Genomic DNA, 20,388 nt, shown 5'->3' with positions numbered 1-20,388 from the left:
CAGTACAACTTTCAAGCCATTAGGTCAGTAATTTAAGTCAAATTAATTAAAAAGTAGCTATATAGCTACTACTAGCTATATATCTAAGTGGCCATGTTAGCTTCATGTTCACTTCTACTTCTAGCAGTGATTTTCTGAACTAGATTGAGCGTTTTCTTATACACTGCCTTGCAAAAGTATTCACCCCCTTGGCGTTTTTGATGTTTTATTGCCTTACAACCTGGAATAAACATGGATTGTTTGAGGATTTGCATTTTTAATTTACTGAGCATGCAGACAACTTAGAAGATTTTTTTTTTTTTTATGAAGTAAACAACAAATAGAACAAAATAACAGAAAAAAAGTGAACGTGCATAACTATTCACCCCCTTAAAGTCAATCCTTTGCGAGCCAACTTTTGCGGCAATCACAGCTCCAAGTTGCTTTGGAAAAGTCTCTATGAGCTTTTACCACTGGGATTTTTGCAAAACTGCTCCAGCTACTTCATGGTTGCATGGTTTGCGCTTGTGAACAGCAATCTTTAAGTCTGACCACAGATTATCTATCGGATTGAGACCTGGGCTTTGACTAGGCCATTACACCACATTTACATGTTTCCCCTTAAACCACTCAAGTGTTGCCTTAGCAGGGTGTTTGGGGTCATTGTCCTGTTGGAAGGTAAACCTCCATCCTAGCCTCAAGTCACGCAAAGAGTGGTACAGGCTTTGCTCAAGAATATCCCTGTATATAGCACCATCCATCTTTCCCTCAACTCTGACGAGTTTCCCAGTCCCGGCTGCTAAAAAACATTCCCACAGCATGTTTCACTGTGGGCATGGTGTTCTTTGGGTGATGTGATGTGTTGGGTTTGCGCCAGACATAGGGTTTTCTTTGATGGTGGAAAAAGTTCAATTTTAGTCTCATCAGACCAGAGCACCAAAATTCAGATTTAAAAAACATCCAACTAAAGGCTGAAATGTAACAACATAGGAAAAAAAGCCAAGGGGGTGAATACTTTCTTTTTTTCTAAATAATGCTAATACAATTGATGAAATCATTAGATCAATTTTAAGTGAAACATTTAAGAATGGAGTTTATTGTCACACATTCAACATTCAGGTATGAATAAACTAGGCAGCAGTAAGAAGATCAGTTGGATCGCCAGAATCTACAGTGCAGATCCACTGTAGATCATATTGTTGCCAGTCAGTACTTCCAAGCATTAAACTTTTTTATTATTCAAAGACTTTTTTCTTTTTGCAGACTTTGACTTTGTAAAAGACATGACCCTGAGGTCCCAATGTGGGTGTGTCCCGTTGCAGCTCAGAAGCTGCCAAAACATTGGAATCTCAAAATCTGATTCTCTTCCCACAAATCTGTACCTGTGCTCTCTCAAATGTCGACTTGCAGACTGAGTAGCGCAAATACTATGTTTTGTGCTCTTAGATCTTTTGTCGTCAATATACTTTCATATTGTGTGTGTGTGTGTGTGTGTGTGTGTGTGTGTGTGTGTGTGTGTGTGTGTGTGTGTGTGTGTGTGTGTGTGTGTGTGTGTGTGTGTGTGTGTGTGTGTGTGTGTGTGTGTGTGTGTGTGTGTGTGTGTGTGTGTGTGTGTGTGTGTGTGTGTGTGTGTGTGTGTGTGTGTGTGTGTGAGTAAGAGAGAGAGGGGGTTGTATCTTAAAGCTAACCAAGGACAAATTGAAAGAGTGGAACCATTTGGGGTTGGATGGATGGATGAGTGGAGGAATGGAGGAGCACTGGGGTGACTCTCATCACACCATCACATGAGAATAAGAGGGGAGGGGGCGGGGTAAGAGGCCAAGGGCACAATGCCGGATTGGAGGAAATGAAGGAAGTGTGGAGGGCAGGAGTAAAGAGCCAAGACACTTGAGAAGAAGAAAATGGTAATGGAATGAAAAATGAAGGGAATCAAAAAAGGAAAGAAGGGGAAATTGAGGGTAAGAGTTGAGAGGAGAATGAGAAGGGAGACAAAGGGAGCTCAGGACGGGCTGATGGGACATTATGGAATGGAGAGATGGCAGGGAAAAGGAGAAAAAAAATGGTGGAAAGAACCTGGTAAAGGACAAAAGGTTAATGAGATGATATAACGAGAAGTTGTTTCTTATTGGTTAATGTCTATAGGGTGTGATCCTATCAGAGTTCTCAGCTTGAAGGAGCTGCCTCATGGAAAGCGAGGAGAGAGGGGGAAAAAAAGAATACACATGCAACAAATATAAGGATGTAATTCAGGATCCCTGATGTTTATGCAGATATCTCTTTCAGCTCATTCTCTCTCATCCATAAGTCATAAGTAAACTGGATGTTAACACGTAAAGACAGGTTAAACCACTCCTGCATCTTTAATACTCTCATACGTTCTCGCCTGTGTTGTTGTCTTAACATACAGCAAGGAGGTAAAAACATACACAAATGCTAACCTAAAACTGACATGTGCACCATTCAAATGCTTAGAAATAGAAAGACACACGGTCATGTGTATCTGTACACACACATTCAGCGGCAGGTGCGTGCCGCTAGTAATACCCTCATTGATAATTCTATTCTGTGGTATTAGCAGATGAGCAACGCTGCAGCGTTCAGCTGTTTGAGGCTCGATGGCTGGATTAGCTCTGATCACACATAATGCTGACAGGCTTTACATGCAAAATCTGTTACAGCCACAAGAACCAAAACGATGCACCAGGGAGTTGAATTGATTTGATTACATTCCAGGACCTAAATGACTCACAGTCCCAGCTCAGTTTAGATTATTTTATAAGTTAATGAATTACAAATATTTATTAATATTGTTGCATTTCTATGTTGCAAAACATGTTGGATAATGCCATAGTTGCTGGAGAGCACAGAAATGAAGTGCCACCACTTTTTTCTTCTCATCATCACTAAAGCGTATGTAAATCAAGACAGCCAATGAAAACAAATGGAATGCTCAAAGTTTTCATGTTCACATTAAAGGTGTGTTGATTGATTCACGATGTCAATACTTGCATTGAGTAACATGTAAGGAAATGATCCACCTTAAAGTTGCAGCTAGCCTTTGAGCGGCACAGTGAATTAAATTATTTTTTTATTTTTTTATTTTTTCTTAGTCTATGGCTAAGTTTGGAATAAGGGTTCATTTACTCTGCAAAAGTAAGTAAATTAAGTCATTCAAAACACAAACTACTTGTGTTCATTCACCTATATTGCTTAATGCTCTGCTAGATAAAACCGACTACATCCTTGCCTCATGAGACCATCCTGATCTTGGGAGCTCCATTGTATTTTTCTCGCGGGTCAGTCTGGTAATGTGCGGCGGAGAAAATTTGGAGAAGTTTGCCAAGGGAACGAACCAATCAGCGTTGGTTTTGAGGCGGATTTAAGTGTGATGAAAGAGAACTCCTGCTACTGTTCAGTGTAAACAATGTGGCAGCTTCCGCAGATGAGATGAGCTCAGCTATCGAGCAAGCTGCTTGCTAATGCTTTTTTTGTCTTGGACCCTTCTGTTGGAATACGGACGGGCACCGGTAATTTTGCTTTTTATACATAAATTTGCGTTAGAAAAACCCCCCCGGCAAATATGCTTTACTGCCATGTTTACGTGCTGAGCACTGCCTCAACGCTGTTAGTACGCCATACACTTTGTTGTTGATTGGTTGATTTGGCCCATACGTTGGTGATAAACAGAGGGTTTATCCATTCAGCAACCAGTATTTTCACCCCTTCCCAAAACATGACCAAACGAGAGTTCCTAGTTGGATATTCTGAGCAAATGAGAATCATGCGAATCAATCCATCTGGCAGAGTCAGGTATTCTACATCCATGGTATTGTCTATTTCTTAGCTAGATATTCCGCTGACTACAGCATAATATCCTCAATAGGGTTGCAAAATTCCTTGAATTTCCAAAGTTGGAAACTTTCCATGAGAATTGACAGGAATTTATTGTTAATAAACAGGAATTAATGGGAATAAACCTGGAATTTACAAAATTGAAGGTTGAATTTTAAATATAGTTGGGGAAAATATATCTCAGCATAATCTTGACTAAAAAAAACAGATTTCATGTAAGTACACCTGAGAATATCTATGCTATTCCCCAATCACATGCACATAGCACACTGCTTACGACAGGGGTATTGAAGCCACGTCCCCTACATGCACTGTGCATTTCTCAATCACATCCACTTTCTTAGAGTGAGAGGGGGCTCTTTTCATTTAACATTTTGAATGGGACGTTTGGAGGGCGGGGGTGGCATTTTACTTAATTTTTGAATAGGTGGGGTTGGGGGATGATTCATATTTTACAACAACATTCGTGTTGTTGTTGTTGTTCAATGAAATAATTGTTCAATACATTTTTTTTAAACTTGCTCAAATTCTACTTACAAGTAAATCAGTTCAAATGTAATGGTTTTTAATTGTATTATTTTGCATGGATGTCTGTCTATGACAAACAAAATGTTTATATTAATGTTTGGATATGATATAGTTTGTTTAAATTCTCCCAATTTCCAGTTAGTTGCCATAAATTCCCATGGACAGTTTCCATTTTGGAATAATTCCTAATAATAAAATTCCACTCGGCTTAAGCTCCCATGGAAAGTTTCTGGTAATGTTCAGGAAATGTTCCGCCCCTTTGCAACCCTAATCCTCAACATGATGAAACTAAGTTGACTAATGCATTATTGCTACCATAGGAACAGTGGTTACATAACCTTTAAGATGAGCCACAATTTGAACATAACTGTATGCACAACTGTGCATGTGGTGATATTTTAATAAATAGCACTAAACTCCTTAATGCCAACAGACTGTAGTTCCCAAACTGACATGAGAGCTGCAAGAAAAACACAGCCTCTTAATTCACTTTCAATGAAACTGCTGTGACGGCACAGCAGGGATCCCAATACAAAGGGCACTGCCAAAGAAAGCAACACGCTCCACTGAAACATGCAGAAGCACACTGCAAATAACTTGTACCGTGTATCACATTTTTAACATGGAGGAGTTTAATTTTGTATGAACTTTCCAGTGTTTCCAGAGACTCAGCATGGAGAGTCATGAGCCTTCAACCTGAACTGTTTCATTTTCTCTCTGGTAGCCACACCAATGCAGCCCCCTGAGTTTTTATGATGCAGTGCTGTTGTCAGTCTGAAGACAGCCTTGCATGTCTTAACTGAAACTGAAGGGTAGATATGTAATAATCTTTTCCTTTTGGGATGTGTAGCTCCCAATAATCTAACAATTGACTGAAAATGTAACAACATGTGCATTTAACCTGATCATCAATCTAATAAAACCCAATAATGTTATGACTTGACCAAAAACATCCTGACTGATATTATAATAACATTTTTACCAATAATGATTAAGTGGTTATGTTTTCTTCTCAAAACTGATGATTTTATCATTTCAAAGGATAATGTTATAATGTTAAAACTGTTAGTGGCACGTTAGTCCACTGAAACCACTAACATTTGACAGTGATTTAATGTTTGGAAATGTAAAGTGAGAGAAGAGTTTGAAATTTACAACAGATGGCAAGTGGTACATTTTCAGGAAAAGATGCATTAAACTAAACTGCCTATCAATGGGAAATTAACCAGCCCATACCAATGCTAATAAAGCTTGTGCATGGATTGTCCATTAGACCTGAGTGGGTCTAAGATTTAACACTATTAGAAGATGACAAAAGCTGCAGAAGATGGCTTACGGTACAAAAGCAAGTGATGAAAGCAAAACTGTAAAATCCAGCTCATTTAAAAGTTATTTTTGATCTGAGTCAACAGTGATTAATATTTGAATGACGTGTCTCGTTTGCCTCACTTGATCTCACTTATGAAAATGCGGCGTTCAAAAAAGGTTGACCTTAATGCTTAAGTACATTAGAAAATAGAAACTTTCCTAAACATCAAATCAATGTCAAATGCAAGTGTTTTCAGTAGGTTAACATGACACTAACAGTTTTGTACATTATGTATAATTGTACACTTTGCATTTCTAAGGAAAAAGCATACTTTAACATTATCCGTCAAAATTATTACATGATTAGTTTTGAGGGGAAAGAATAAAACGCCTGGAAGGTATTTCCTGGTAATACCTTCCAGGTGATTGGTATCAGTAGAAATGTTATTACACGTTTTTATTCCATGAGGCAAAATGAAAATTATATAAAATTTTTAGTCATTATCGCATTTTGAGGAATTTATTCCTTTATTGGGTGCTAGAGGTTGTTTAGGGTTTGAAACTGTGATTTCAACTTTCAAGTTCACGAAAAGTCAAAACATAGGAATGTTGTCTTTGGGGTCCAGACGCTATTTGAACAGAAGTTCAACTGACAGGTTATGTACTGCTCTCTGTTGTTGTGTAAAATACGATTCAAAGTCACACTCAATGCTACTTTTGCGTGTCAAAGATTACATTCAAAGGTGAAGATGGAAAGTGGCAAGAAAATCTGTGCTGCTACATTAAATTCATCCAAATAAAGGTGAGACAGATTGTTATGGCTCAGTCCCTCTCAAAGCCATTAGAGCCATGGTATGTCTGGTCGGTGTCTACAAACATGCACGCGCAAATCTATGCTTACTAGTGCGCAGCCACACATGTGCATTTCCTCTCCTGCTGAAGTATACACACAAACAAAAACGCACAACCCGACACACACGCCTGGTTTTGCCTGGTTTGGACACAGCCTGCGTGTGGATGGAGCTAGTGCTGGGTTAAGCTAATTACACAGCTGAACTATCGGCTGTGAGACTCCGTTAGAGGGCTGGATCTGACATTCAGTAAATGCCAGCCAGTCACTGCACTATTAGCAGCTCTCTCTACGTGTTCGTGTGTGTGTGTGTGTGTGTGTGTGTGTGTGTGTGTGTGTGTGTGTGTGTGAGCCGGCAACAAGAAAGTGGGAGAACAGCGGTTAGTGATGGCATCAGTTACATTGAAAATGTCAGTCGGAGTCTGGGATCTTTTCGCTTGTGCTTTCCACTTTGCAACCTGCTTATTTGTGTGTATGTGTGTGTGTGGTTGTTGTTTTGCGTGAAGAGGAAGGCAGAAAAAAGGACTGTGTCTGTTTAAAGTTTGTTTAGGTCGTCCATGTGCCTCCAAGGGCCTATCATCAGTGAAGCGTGCTGTATTGAACCGCAGCCACACCCCACTGTGTCCTCTGTGTGTTTGGTTACGCTTGGATTGCAGTCCTATTGGAGATGATTTAACAGTTTAGAATTGATCCACAAACAACACACTGAAACAAAAATAAGCCCCTCTTCTGCGTTCTGTCTCAACCTGTACGCTTCTCACTCACTCTCTCGTTAAAAACAACAACAAAACAAATTGAAACCCCTCATGCATCTTCATCCCCTCCCTCTGTCTGTTTTCTTCTGTCTCTTTCCTTTGTTCTTTTTTCTCCTCCTTTGCAGGAAACTGGATGCCTTCATCTATGATGCTGCAGTGTTGAACTACATGGCCGGCAGAGATGAGGGGTGTAAGCTGGTGACCATTGGCAGCGGGTAACCACAGCTTTAATTCTTTGGAAAGACACTTTAAGTGTGGGTTGTCTTCACTTCACGGTCTGGTCCTGCCATTCTTCGGTCCAAACCATTGTGTTAAGTCATATAAAGGGTTTGTTTGGGGTTGTAATGAAACAGTGATAAGTAATTGCTTATTGAGTTCTTTGTGATGACACATAAAAGTAAAAGTTTGACATTTTGAAGATAGGCTTAATCGTTTTCTTGCTGAAAGAGAAGATTGATCTCCCTCATGTCTATACAGTAAGTATAAAGCTACCACCAGCAGTCGGCTAACTTAGCTTATCACAGAGACTGAAAACAGGGGGGAAACAGCTAGTCTGCCTCAGTCCAAAGGCAGCAAAATGTGTTAACCAGCTCCTCTAAAGCTCAAGTCACACGTTTTATCTAATTTGTTTTATCTATATTAAAAACAAATGGTAAAAAAGACAAATGTGCGTTTTAAAGAGGGTTAGGTGCCAAATTATTTCTCTGTCTGGTCTGGACCTGTTGTCCGGTAACTAGTAGCTTCCAGCAGCGTAACTTTGTCATCCTGCATAATTAGCCTAGGGCTTTTGTTTACAATGAAACTCAAAATGTCTCAAATCAAGCATGAAGTTGAACTACTCAAATTGTGTAAGTTAGTCAGTTTATCCGTTCTCTGCACTCCATTTCCTCATTTAATCATGAGTTTCATGTTATAACAATATAATAATTTATCACATTATAATGTGAAACCTGTTTCATTATAATGTAATTATGTAAGTCTGTATGTGTTTCTTTTTTCTGGCAGTGGCAGCAATACATATATTAGGATTATAAGGATAAAATAAATTATTTAATAGATGGTAACAATTTTTTAAAGTCTGTCTTAAAACAACACTCATATGCCCATATGCATATTATAAGTATTATTAGTCATTGTCAGTTGTTCCTCTTCTTCACACTAGCTGCAAAGAGATCCATTTTTAAAGCAATTGAACACTGAAATTTCTTTAAGAAGGGACCTCTTCAAGGCCAGTGTGGAGCGGAGGGATGATTAAAGCAGCCACAATTGTTACAATGTCCATATGGGGCAGTGTTACTATAAGATAGACCTGAAAAATGTAAACCTTCCCTTTGAGGGCAGACACTAGGACTGCTTGTCTTTGGGAAGACCAAAACCAAAAAATATTGTTTTGGTCATTTTGATTGAACATCTGTGGGCTAAATTTTCACTTCATGACATTTACTGTATATGTTTAATTATGCATGAGGTATCTCATGCAATGTGCAATATGGAAGGGAAGGACCGATTTTTTGTTTAAAACATTAAAAAAAAAATGAACAACCACTATCAACAGAATGTGAAGAAGTTACAGTTTAGACATTGTGTTAAAAACATCTATGTATGTGTGTGTCGCAGAGATATCCACTAAGATAAGAATGCTAATCAGTGCGTCCTGTCTTGTAATACCACTTATACCTCGAGAGGCAGTAGTGAGAGACTGTAGTGTCCAGGCTGCCCTCAGTTCAAAATGAGAGGATGAAGGAGTAGAGCTGCCCATGGCACAGACGCAGCTGCCCGGACACCTCAACTGGGAGCCAGTGTTTAAGAGGTTGTTGCAATGAAGGGGTCCCCAGGGAGAGCCAAGCAGAGAGGAAGCAAAAGTGATGCAATGTGATGCGGGTGTGCCGCACCAGCTAAAGCATGGGTTTCCTCAAGCAGCCAGTTCTCCGATATCACAGCTCTCTGTGCTGTGGTTGGTAATCCACACCCTCATGTCGTCCATGAGAGCGGGTGTTGACAAGAAAGACGCTGGATACAGAAGGTTTATGGGGTTCTTATACCTTCTTCTTAAACCTTCTTAAACCCAGGGTTCTTACCCTGGGCGGGATCCATGCTCACCCGCCTTGCTTCTGCTTCCTATCTCATCACTTCCTGTCCCTCCTCTCTGCTAGGCTGTTGGTCTCTGTGCGCTCCGCTGAGCGAGTAATCTCCACTGGGATGGAGCTAGACTCTACAGGGACCTGTCCATTGCAACAGTCTCTTAAACTCAGAGTCTCAGTTACATTTTTGAGGACATTGCAAGGTTTATTGCATGTCTAACTATACACAATCCTAAACAATGCCATTGCTGCAGTTAGAAAATCATTTAATTCTTGCAAAAGGTGAAATGCTGCCCCTTTTGTTTTGGGCATGTGACCAGAAACTACAAATTGCACCTTTTAAGGGTATTTTGTAGACACCATCTGGAGGAATAAAATATTTGTTCAAAGGTTAAACTATGTATTTTCTGTGTATGTGTGTGTGTGCATTTGGATGTGCTTATGTCCAGGTATATCTTTGCCACTACTGGTTACGGCATTGCTCTACAGAAAGGCTCCTACTGGAAACGACAGGTGGATCTGGCTATCCTGGCCATCATTGGAGATGGTGAGAAACACACTCGCACAGCGTTCTCATACAGAAATTCAAAGTACATTACATTTTTCCTTGCCAGGTTTGCAACTCATGCACATGTATACACACACAAACTCATCTCCACTGCCTTGTCTGCTGACAGCACAAAGGGAAAGCAGTGAAGTATAAATAGTCCTTTGATGTTATTCTGGACACAAAAAGCTGCTCTAAACAGAGGGCAGAGTGTGTAAGTTATTCTAATATATTCCTCTCTGCAGCACCAGATCCGTTTGTGTGTATGTGTGTGTGTGTGTGTGTGTGTGTGTGTGTGTGTGTGTGTGTAGGCATTACTCTACTTGAACCACCACATTCCTTTATTACAGTAGCTTGAGAAGTTCTTGCGTAAACAATTTCCAACTGCAAAACAGAGCGAAAGCGAGACAGTCCGAGCTTTTAGTGACAGATTCATTTACATTTTACATCAAAAGCATTTTGCTGATGTAAGTATTCATACAGCCACTCACATTAAGTGCACTGACGTTGATTAAATGAACATTGGTGTCACAATAATCCTCTCTAATCAGGGCTGCAGAGCATACAGGCCATACTCCATCATAATTCATGAGTGGATCATTTTTTTTAAAAAACATCTGCTTCAGTGTTTTGCTTATTTTTCTTCTTATTATTAATCATCTCAACTTATTATTTAACACTTGTAGCTTTTTAGCAGGGACATTCAATGTAAACACATACTGGGGGTGTTTACAATCTGCATTGTCTTAACATCATGCTCATAATTTCAGTGTGGTAAAAGTTTTCAGTGTTGTAAAAAGATGAGATAAAAGTCATGGTCAAAGTTGAAGGTAACAGTCAAAGGTGAGAAGGGAGAGATGGGAAGGGGGGAAAGAGATAAAACAAGGGACCATCTTGCACACCAGCTGCAACGCCAAATCGAGTCAGGTGCGTAAACTGGGGCACTAATGGCCCCTTCCCTACTTCCAAACCCCTCTACTTCCTGTGTTTTTTCTTGGACCCCACCCATCTTTAAACTCTGCATTCCTTTTGATCTCAAGTACACACCTGTAACGTTTGATCACTGCCTCTTGTATGGTTGTAGTGCTATTGTGGTGACAAAATCTGGCTGTACACATACACTGAAGATCAGAATTGGAGAACAAAGTATTAATACTTGGTTTATTCTGAAATATTGTTATTTTTTTTATAGAATATCTGCTTTGGCTATACCACTGCTGTACTAGCATGTTTTTTTTTAAAATAACAAAGGCACTTCAACAAAAAACTTTATTTCGTGAAAAAAAACAGTGATCAAAATTAGAGAATAGTCACCATTGTGTCAGAAGAGAAGATTTCAACTTTTCTTAGGGCTGTAGGAATCAAAAATGAATAGGTGTAGAGGCCATTGCTTTGAATGACTTCAGCACATCTGCGCCCACAGGACATCACTAGTTTCTCACACTGAGTCTCTCCCATGGTTCAGTAATTGTAGTGGGTTTCTTAGACATTAATAAGTTGCCTAGGATCTCCCAGGGTTTCTCTATGGGATACAGAATAAATCAAGTATTAATCCTTTGTTCTCTAAATTTGATCTCCACTGCCAAAGTCCTCAAACCCACTTCTGGGCTACATTAGGTGTCTCGAGGACCACATTTTGCCATGATGAGACACACACACACACACACACACACACACACACACACACACACACACACACACACACACACACACACACACACACACAGACACACACACCCACGCACGCACGCACGCACGCACACGCACACACACACACACACACACACACACACACACACACACACACACACACACACAGTGACAGAGGAAGAGAGAGAGGACAAAGATGCATGGAGAAAGTGATGAGAGACAGAAAAACATTCAGTGTACGTGTGTGATGGCCAGAGGTTCTAGAGAGGACAAGGCAGGGAACACGGTATGAGAGGAAGACAAGGAAAGTGTTAGAGAAAGAGAAATGGCGAGTGAGAGGAGGGCAGATCCTTGATAGATGACAGTCACTCTGTGTCTTGGCAGATACTACTTGATCAGATAGACACAATGTGGGTGGAGAGCATATGACTTTTCACAGATAGGGAGAAGACAGAGAGAGGTTTTCAGGGGAGAAAGTGGAGGAAGGTGAAGAACAGAGAGAGTGAGAGAAAAAACAGCCAGTCTGGAAACACACAGTCTGGACAAAATATACCTATAATGAGATTCTGTTGTTTTACACAGTACCTGTTTGACAGCAGTATGGGAATGTAACAAGTTTTTGCTCTCACTACTTGTTTAACCCTAGTTTCAGACAGCACAATCTGGATCAGATGTACCCGTCTTGGAGCAGTTGTAATAGTCCAAAGTCATTGGTTTTAACAGTGTAATCAGTCAGACCTAAATATCATCCGGTAAGGGTTTGGAACTATTTGCGCTCGACCGTTTGTGATGTAGAGTTTTTTTTCCCAGTACAGATAAGCATTCTGAAGAAGCTTACAGTAAACGAATGTCCCGAACTGAAATGGATTTAATGTTTGTGGTTCATAATAATGTCATGGAGAGGACAGAATTGCAAAAGATTTTGTCAGTGCACTCACACATCTTAAAAGTAAGGTTTTCCAAGATGCTTCAAGCAAGTTCCAACTGACTGATCACCAGACTATTGCTGGAGCCGTCTGAATGCTGGAACAAAATTTGAATTTCAGCAATACTTCCCCTCGGATACAGAGCAACAGTGCAGACAGTCGCAGCTCCCCAAAGCTTTACCCTTGATTGCACTCAATTTTAAAAGGAAAGAGATGAAGTGACCGGTGGATACCTTAAGATCTCATCTGTCTTGATTCTCTATTGCTGCCAATTCCAAACATATCATAATTGTCAATATATGTCCTGTCATGTCATATATACGGTATATATATGTTATATATATATATATATATATATATATATATATATATATATATATATATATATATGTATATATTACATAACAGGAGATACATTCTCCTCAATTGTGCTAAAGGTTTAATGATGCTTGAGTGAGTATGCACCCCTAAGACTATCTAAACACCACCATGATATTTGTCATTCCCCACTAGCAGCCTTAGTTATCTGGCCCTGAATGACACAGATTGGATTAGCCACACGCCAAATGTCACAGAGGAAACTGGAGGGTGAGGGATGAGAAAAGATAAGGTCTGACTTGATTCCTACCTTTCTTCCATTAACACTAAAGACACAATCTTTGTGCCCTATCAGGCAACATGGAGGGGACTGGAAGCCTAGGAGCTGGTGATGCCCAAAGAAATTTATTTTAAACAACAGCCCCCCAAAAAACAAACCGTTAAAAAAAGTAGCATTCAACCTTTAAAGTTTGACAAAACTAGTTTTAAACTGCATCCACCTAAACACAGAAATGATTTGCTCTAAGTCTCACTATTTTGAGATTTTAATGCAAATACATGACAAATGAATAGACATAATTAAATTGGGTTCAAGAACATCTGCAGTGTAAAAAACTATAGGGGCAGCACTATCTCATAGTGTTAATGCAGTGCAAATTTTCCCAGACGGGAACTAATTTTTCCAATTATTCTGATACCACTTGAATGATGCACAAATGTCCTATCTCACAGTGTCAACAAAAGTGAAAAAAACCCCGTATAAATTAATCTGCCCCATGATTTGGATCTGCACCAAAATATAATGAGTTCTTCCTTGGTCCGTGCTATACCATTCTACAGAGTTTCGTGAAAAATAGGCCAGTAGTTTGTCCATAATCCTTTCAGACAGACAAACAGACAAATTGAGCTGAAAACATAACATCCTTGGTGGAGGTAATGAAGAAAAAGTAGGGAGCTCTGCACTGGGACAAGCAACTTGGATAGGGCAAGTAGTCGAGCAAGAATACAAAACATGGACTGTCCAGCTTACTTTTAATGGCATTCCATGGAATTGGTTGATAGTCTTAAAAAGCATCCCAGGCAATATGTTAGTAATTGTCAATCAATTCCCTGTCAATCTCAAGATGTAATAAAAAAATTAAAGGCATAAAAAGCCCAAGAAATAATATTTAAAAAAAGCATCAGGACCATACCCTTCAAGAATTCCATACCATTGGGATATCCATTTAAAGTAAGCTGTACAGTCATGTTTTGTATTTTTAATACTGAAATATAATTATGAATACCATATGACACATCATCTTTTTAAATCATTCTAATTATGAGTCTCTTTGCAGAGGATATCACCATTTGCCGCCAATGCTACAATTAAAATACAAGGAGATAAGATTTCACAGCAGCTTGTACAGGATGTTATATATATATATATATATATATATATATATATATATGCACATTAACTTCATGTAAATCTGTTTCATACAATGCAGGGTATATCCCTGTGTCTACCCTTAAAAAGCCCAGTGAGCCCTTCAGTAAAGGATTTGAGTCTCTCTCTGCCCTTTTCCTTTTCAGGTGAAATGGAGGAACTAGAAGCCCAATGGCTTACAGGAATATGCCACAATGAGAAGAATGAGGTGATGTCCAGTCAGCTAGATGTGGACAACATGGCCGGTGTCTTCTACATGCTGGCCACAGCCATGGGGCTCTCCCTCATCACCTTTGTCTCTGAGCATCTCTTCTACTGGAGGCTTAGATATTGCTTCACTGGGGTCTGCACCGGCACACCAGGACTTCTTTTCTCCATCAGTCGGGTAAGGGTCGGTTTGTTTATAGGTGTAGGCTTGTGTGTGCATGTTCTGCAGGCACTCTTTAGCCATTTTTTTCAGGGTTTGGGAGAACAAAGACCTGCTACTGCTTTGCACAATCTTTAATTTTTAATCAAATTAAGGCACATTCTGAACAACAGTCTTAAATTAAGCCCAGTAGTCAACCAACAGAAACAAGCCATTGAGTCTATGCATATGCTAGTATGTGGCTTTGTGAAATATCTGGGCCTGGGGTGGCCTGACTGGGTTAACAGTGGTCATGGTCGAGGGGGTTAATGTTGCATTACTGAGGTCAGACAGGCCTATCTTAGTTCTATTATCTATCAGTCGAATAAGAGAGCAGGGCAAGCATGAAAACACGTTTGCGCACACACACACACACACACACACACACACACACACACACACACACACACACACACACACACACACACACACAGGCGGAAAAGAGAGCTACTGCTAAACTAAGAAACTGAGTGGAACAAGTAGGAAGGAGGGAGGAGGGAGGGCTGCACAAAGGAGGCTGGGGATGGGCACAGAAGGGGGGATCACGAGGCAGCCCTGAGTATTGACATAAATAGATCCTAATTGCAGCATGTTTTTGGGTAAACTCACGGCAACCCACGCTAGATTCATCCATTCTCTCTCATTCCGTTGAAAGGTCAGCATTTTCCCTTGTTGTGTGTGAGAACAGAAGACAAAGACATGCATCCCTAAAAGCACTGCAGTGTCTGCTCCATCTTTGAGGCATAGTGTGACTCTGTTTTCAAAGTTAACAGGGGGGTACGGTGAGGAGGCATAAACCACAAAATGTGTGATGAAGCAAAAAGCACTTTGAATTTGTTAATACTATAAATGCTTTTTAAGGATACACTTGTGAGCTAATTAATGGTCTCAGTTAGGAAACGTTCCTTTGTTCTTTGAACCATAAAATGTGAGCTCTATGACATTATTGTTAGGCATTATATAGGCATCTCTTGTTTGGCTTTTTAGTCCAAGGCCGGCTTTATTAACCATCCTCCCAGTTGGAGTGATGGTAATTTCTCCTATTTTTTCCTCTCAAAAAATGTCACCCCTGGTGTGCCTTTAAGGAAGGCTCGGGGCACAGAGTTATGAGAGATATTGTACCCAGTCTGTCATATTTTCAGGTCACCGTTGATTCAGGTTATTTTGTTCAGATGAATTCTATAACTGTAAGAACCATTTTTGCAAACAGTTTCACTGTTAAATCGATGGAGCTGTAGAAAGACTTGTCTCATTGCATTGCATCACATTTGTGTCTCCTTTAGAAAACACACACTGGTGGGGCATGAGACTGCATTTAGCTTGGTCGGATTATTTTTGAACAACATTTTGTGTGGGTTTTGTTGCCTTGGTGTGTTTATGATTAATTCCAAATGATTTCTACTTGAGAACATGCTAAATTATTATGTTCTTCTTACTGCATCTTCCTCTTATATCAATCACTGATGGTCCTTTGGAAGATTTATATCTTAAACATAACCAATTTCCATCTTTACTGAGGGGTTTTCTTTATAAACTGAACAATTGTATTTCAGAAAAGTGAAATAAAGCCTAATTTAATGCTGTGTCAAGTTTGTGTTATTCATGATAAAAGACTGCGTTGGTTCAGTGTATCCTATGATTTGCTGAGTCACTACACATTTTATAAATTTAATAAAACATACAGACCTCAAATATGTTTAGTAATAATTATTCTATTTGTCTCCCTCCATGTCTCTCATAATCATCTTTATGTTTGATTCTCCCTCTCTTCCATTTGATGTCTTTCTTTCTCCACTCCTCTTTCCCTCTTATTTTTGTCCTGTTTGCCTTCCTCATGTTTTATTTGACTTCCCCTCTTTCCTTCCCCCCATTCCACTTGTTTGTCCATATATCCTCATGCAGGGAATCTGGAGTTGCATCCATGGAGTCCACATTGACATGAAGAAAAAGTCAGATCTGGACTTCAGCCCCCAGGACAAAATGCTTAAGCTTATTAAATCAGCAAAACAGATGACTAACATGTCTAACCTGGGTGGCTCCCACATGAACTCACCCAAACGTGAGTTCATGCACTCAGCTGGTCCCATGATCATGGACATGATGGCAGAGAAGGGCAACTTCATCTATGCTGACAACCGAAGCTATGCTCCCAAAGATATGATCTATGGGGACACTGGTGACCTGCAGTCTTATCTTGCCAATCGCCACAAAGACCACCTTAACAACTACATCTTCCAGGGAGGCCAACATCCTCTGACCCTAAATGATGCCAATCCCAACACAGTAGAGGTGGCGGTGACTGCTGACTCAGTCCAGACCAATGCCAAGCCGCCCCGGACCCTGTGGAAGAAGTCAGTGGACACGCTTCGTTCTGCGCCTCCTGGGCCCCCTCCGATGCCTGACATGCTGATGCCGGACCCGCGTATGTCGATGAAGACACAGCGCTACCTCCCTGAGGATGCAGCCCACTCTGACATCTCCGACTGTTCCAGTAGGGCAGCCTCCTACAAAGACCCAGAAAACAACAAGCACCTGAAGCCCAAGGACAACTTAAAAAAAAGATCGATGACGTCAAAATACCCAAGGGACTGCAGTGAAGTGGAGCTGTCCTACTTAAAGACTAAACAGGTCACTGGTGGAACCAACCAAACAGGGAGAGGAGGAGGAGGAGAGAAAATTTACACTATCGACTCAGACCGAGAGCTGAGCCTACACTCAGATCCCATTCACTACCGCGAGAGTCGCGGTCTTGCTGCCGACGATTTGGATTATCCCGAGATCTACTCCGACCACAGTGACAACTTTAGGAAGTGTGAGCAGCCCATCATTCATCTGAACTCCTCGCCCTTGCATCACACAGACTCAGATCTTCTACCAGACCCAACTTACTCTAAACACTACAACCTGAAAGAGAAAAATATTGCCCTCCCCCCACATGAATCCATTGAGCGTTACAAACAGACACACTGCCGTTCCTGCTTGTCCAAAGTGTCTGCTGGCTACCCACCAGGAGGGTCGTATACTCCTTCTGTACCTGCTGCAGCTTCTGCCTCACGCTCACCTTATAATCGGTGTGAAGCATGCCTCCACACAGCCAATCTGTATGACATTAGTGAGGACCAGCTCCTTGCAGACCCCTTGGTCAGTCCCACCCTGCACCACCAACAGCAGCAGCAACAAGACGAAATATTTGGTCTGTACTGGCCGCAGACAGATGGGCCGCATGTTCAAAAGAGAAACCGCTTGAGGCTGAGTCGTCAACACTCCTTTGACAACATCATGCTAGAAAAGCCCAAGGATGTAGACCTGGGCCGACCGGCACGCAGCGTTAGTCTCAAGGAGAAGGATCGCTTCTTGGACTCTGCATCTGACTCGCACTATGCGAACCTCTTCGGCATGCGTCCCTACTCCGGCAGATTGTTTGGCACTGGGTCAAAATCAATGATGTTTAACCACAACCTTGAGGAGAGCAAAAGGAGCAAGTCCCTGTACCCGGCCCATGGCTCGGAAAACCCTTTCCTCAGCCACTCGCTGAGGGATGACACCAGCACCAGACTGGTCCATGGGCGTAGCTCCTCTGATATTTACAAACAGCTGGCAGTGGCCTCACCTGCAGCGGTCGTCGGAGTGCCCCCCATCAAAACACGCAACGATGCGAACAATCTCCGCTCTTCCGTGAAATCCACCACTTCATACTGCTCACGGGACGGGCGGATAGCCAATGACATGTACAATAAAGAGCATGTGATGCCTTACTCAGCCAATAAGACTAGTGCATACCCTGCCCCACGTGGTGTCCTAAACTCAGCCCAGTTCAGCAATAGACGGGTGTATAAAAAAATCCCCAGTCTGGAGTCAGATGTTTAGTTGACATAAGAAATAATGTGTTCTCTCCTCCTTACTGCTCTCTGGGTTTGTATTATAATTTATCAACTATGTTATCCACCAAGGGATGCCATAGCCACACTACGTTTTTCTTTTTCTCTTTGACATTGTAATCCAAAAGAACTTGTGCCCACTTGGGTATGACTAGTACTACTACTACTACTACTACTACTACTATCTTTGCAGATGATATCACCATTTTTGTCCATTCTCTGCCATGTACCAATGATTTGGCTGCATGGCCGGCACGCTGCCATAAGGTATGCTGGTGTAAAGAGGGGAATCATTATTAGGTTTTTGAAAAGGGTTTAGGAAATAGCATAGTCCCATTAGTGGACAGAGAAGGTCTAAGTCACAGTAAAGGAGGACTCCTACAGGCATTTTTGGGAAGGAGGCAACTGATTTGTGATTGAAATGTGTGAGGAAACAGCGAGGAGGATGGGAGAAATTATATGAGAGGGGTATTAGAGTTAAAGAGAGATGAGATAACCTCTCTTCCCACCCCTCCTCCTTCCCCCCTTTCCCCTTTCCACCTCCACTGTCTAGTTTTCGGATTGCTAGTTGGGGAGAAGGGGCCTGACAGAGAGACCAGATGGGTACGTTTGATGTCATGGCCAGACATGGAGGCGTCCCAGGAGGGCAGAGGCGTCACAGTGAGCTAGTCCAACAGTCTGCTGCTTGTTACTCTGACAAATATGGCCACTGAGACACAGGGCAATGCAAGAAGAGAGAGAGGGAGGAAGGAGATGAGCAGCTAAATGCCACAGAGCGGAGCTAGTAGTTTTTGGCAGCAAGTTTTCGTGTGCTCGGTCAGAATTAGCTTTTATGTTACGCCCATGCTAAGAGATGTGATAGTGATGAGAAACTGAGAATAATGTAGGTGCTATCAATGAATAATGTTTACAGACTGACAGATAAAAAAGACAAACTGACAAAATGACTGATAGAAAAGTACACACAACCTGAGGCAATTGATGGACATTTCATTTATGGCTCTGCACATAGAAAAATAATTGCAAAGTATTGCTTTTTTATTCTATTAAACTATAAGATTTATTAGGGATTCTGGCATCCGGATCCCCCTATGTAGGATTTTAGTGTTTGCTTATTTGGTAGCACAATAGCCATTAGTTTCCTAAAACGTCTCTACCACATTTGCTTTTAAAAAAGCATAGCTTTCTGAAAAATACCATCAAGAGTAGTAGATTTTTTTGCATGTGTTGATTTTTTTTTGTGTCGGAGAAGACAAAAATACACACAAAAACACTCTCAGACACATGTTGTACATGTTTTTGAAAAGGGACTGTCTTGCCAGATATGGTGGATGGATACTTGTACAATCGAAACCTTTATCCTTGACCTTTGTGCTTAGTAAATCAGTGTTATGCTGATCCTGCTGCAAAAGAGCAAGACAATGGTGGTAGGGAAGAGAGTAAAGAGGTTATAAGCAAGGGAGAAAAGGATGAAAGGACAACTGTGTTCACCACCACCTTGTCTAAGTTAGGAGGGGGGGTGAGCGTTGATTGTGTTTTCGTCTTTTGGCCTCCTTGCCACAGAAAAACAGGGTATTAGCTATATATATATATATATATATATATATATATATATATTTATACATATTTAAAAAAACACTGACGATTCCTTCCTTTTTTTCCTCCTTCCTTCTTCCCTTCCTCAATCAACATGACACATCACTAGAGTGTAGGAAAACAATTATATTTATTTCGATTTTTTGTAAAATTGACCTTTGGTTAGTTGGTAGGTACATCAGTAGCAGAGCTATACAGTATCTAACCACTACAGTCTAACTGGGGATTGCTCTTGAGGATCAGAAGACTGCTTGAGATAGATCCTTTGCTTACCTTCATAGTGTT

The 20,388-nt window shown here is 40.9% G+C and overlaps 1 protein-coding gene across 1 annotated transcript in view; it reads left to right on the top strand.

Moving 5' to 3' along the window:
* grin2aa (glutamate receptor, ionotropic, N-methyl D-aspartate 2A, a) overlaps window positions 1-18,496 on the top strand; it is a gene marked incomplete at its 3' end in the record, with an annotated part of 160,186 nt that extends 141,690 nt beyond the window's left edge. The window contains exons 12-15 of the mRNA XM_083930963.1: window positions 7,398-7,487; window positions 9,803-9,900; window positions 14,370-14,608; window positions 16,532-18,496. Coding sequence (XP_083787089.1) covers window positions 7,398-7,487; window positions 9,803-9,900; window positions 14,370-14,608; window positions 16,532-18,496 — 2,392 coding nt within the window. The remainder of the gene's footprint in view (window positions 1-7,397; window positions 7,488-9,802; window positions 9,901-14,369; window positions 14,609-16,531) is intronic.
* Window positions 18,497-20,388: the final 1,892 nt, after the last annotated feature.

Source organism: Echiichthys vipera (assembly GCF_963691815.1).
Source record: "Echiichthys vipera genome assembly, chromosome: 17".
Classification (NCBI taxonomy): domain Eukaryota; kingdom Metazoa; phylum Chordata; class Actinopteri; order Perciformes; family Trachinidae; genus Echiichthys; species Echiichthys vipera.
Note: the sequence above shows the minus strand (reverse complement) of the source record. Positions and strands in the feature narration are given on the sequence as shown.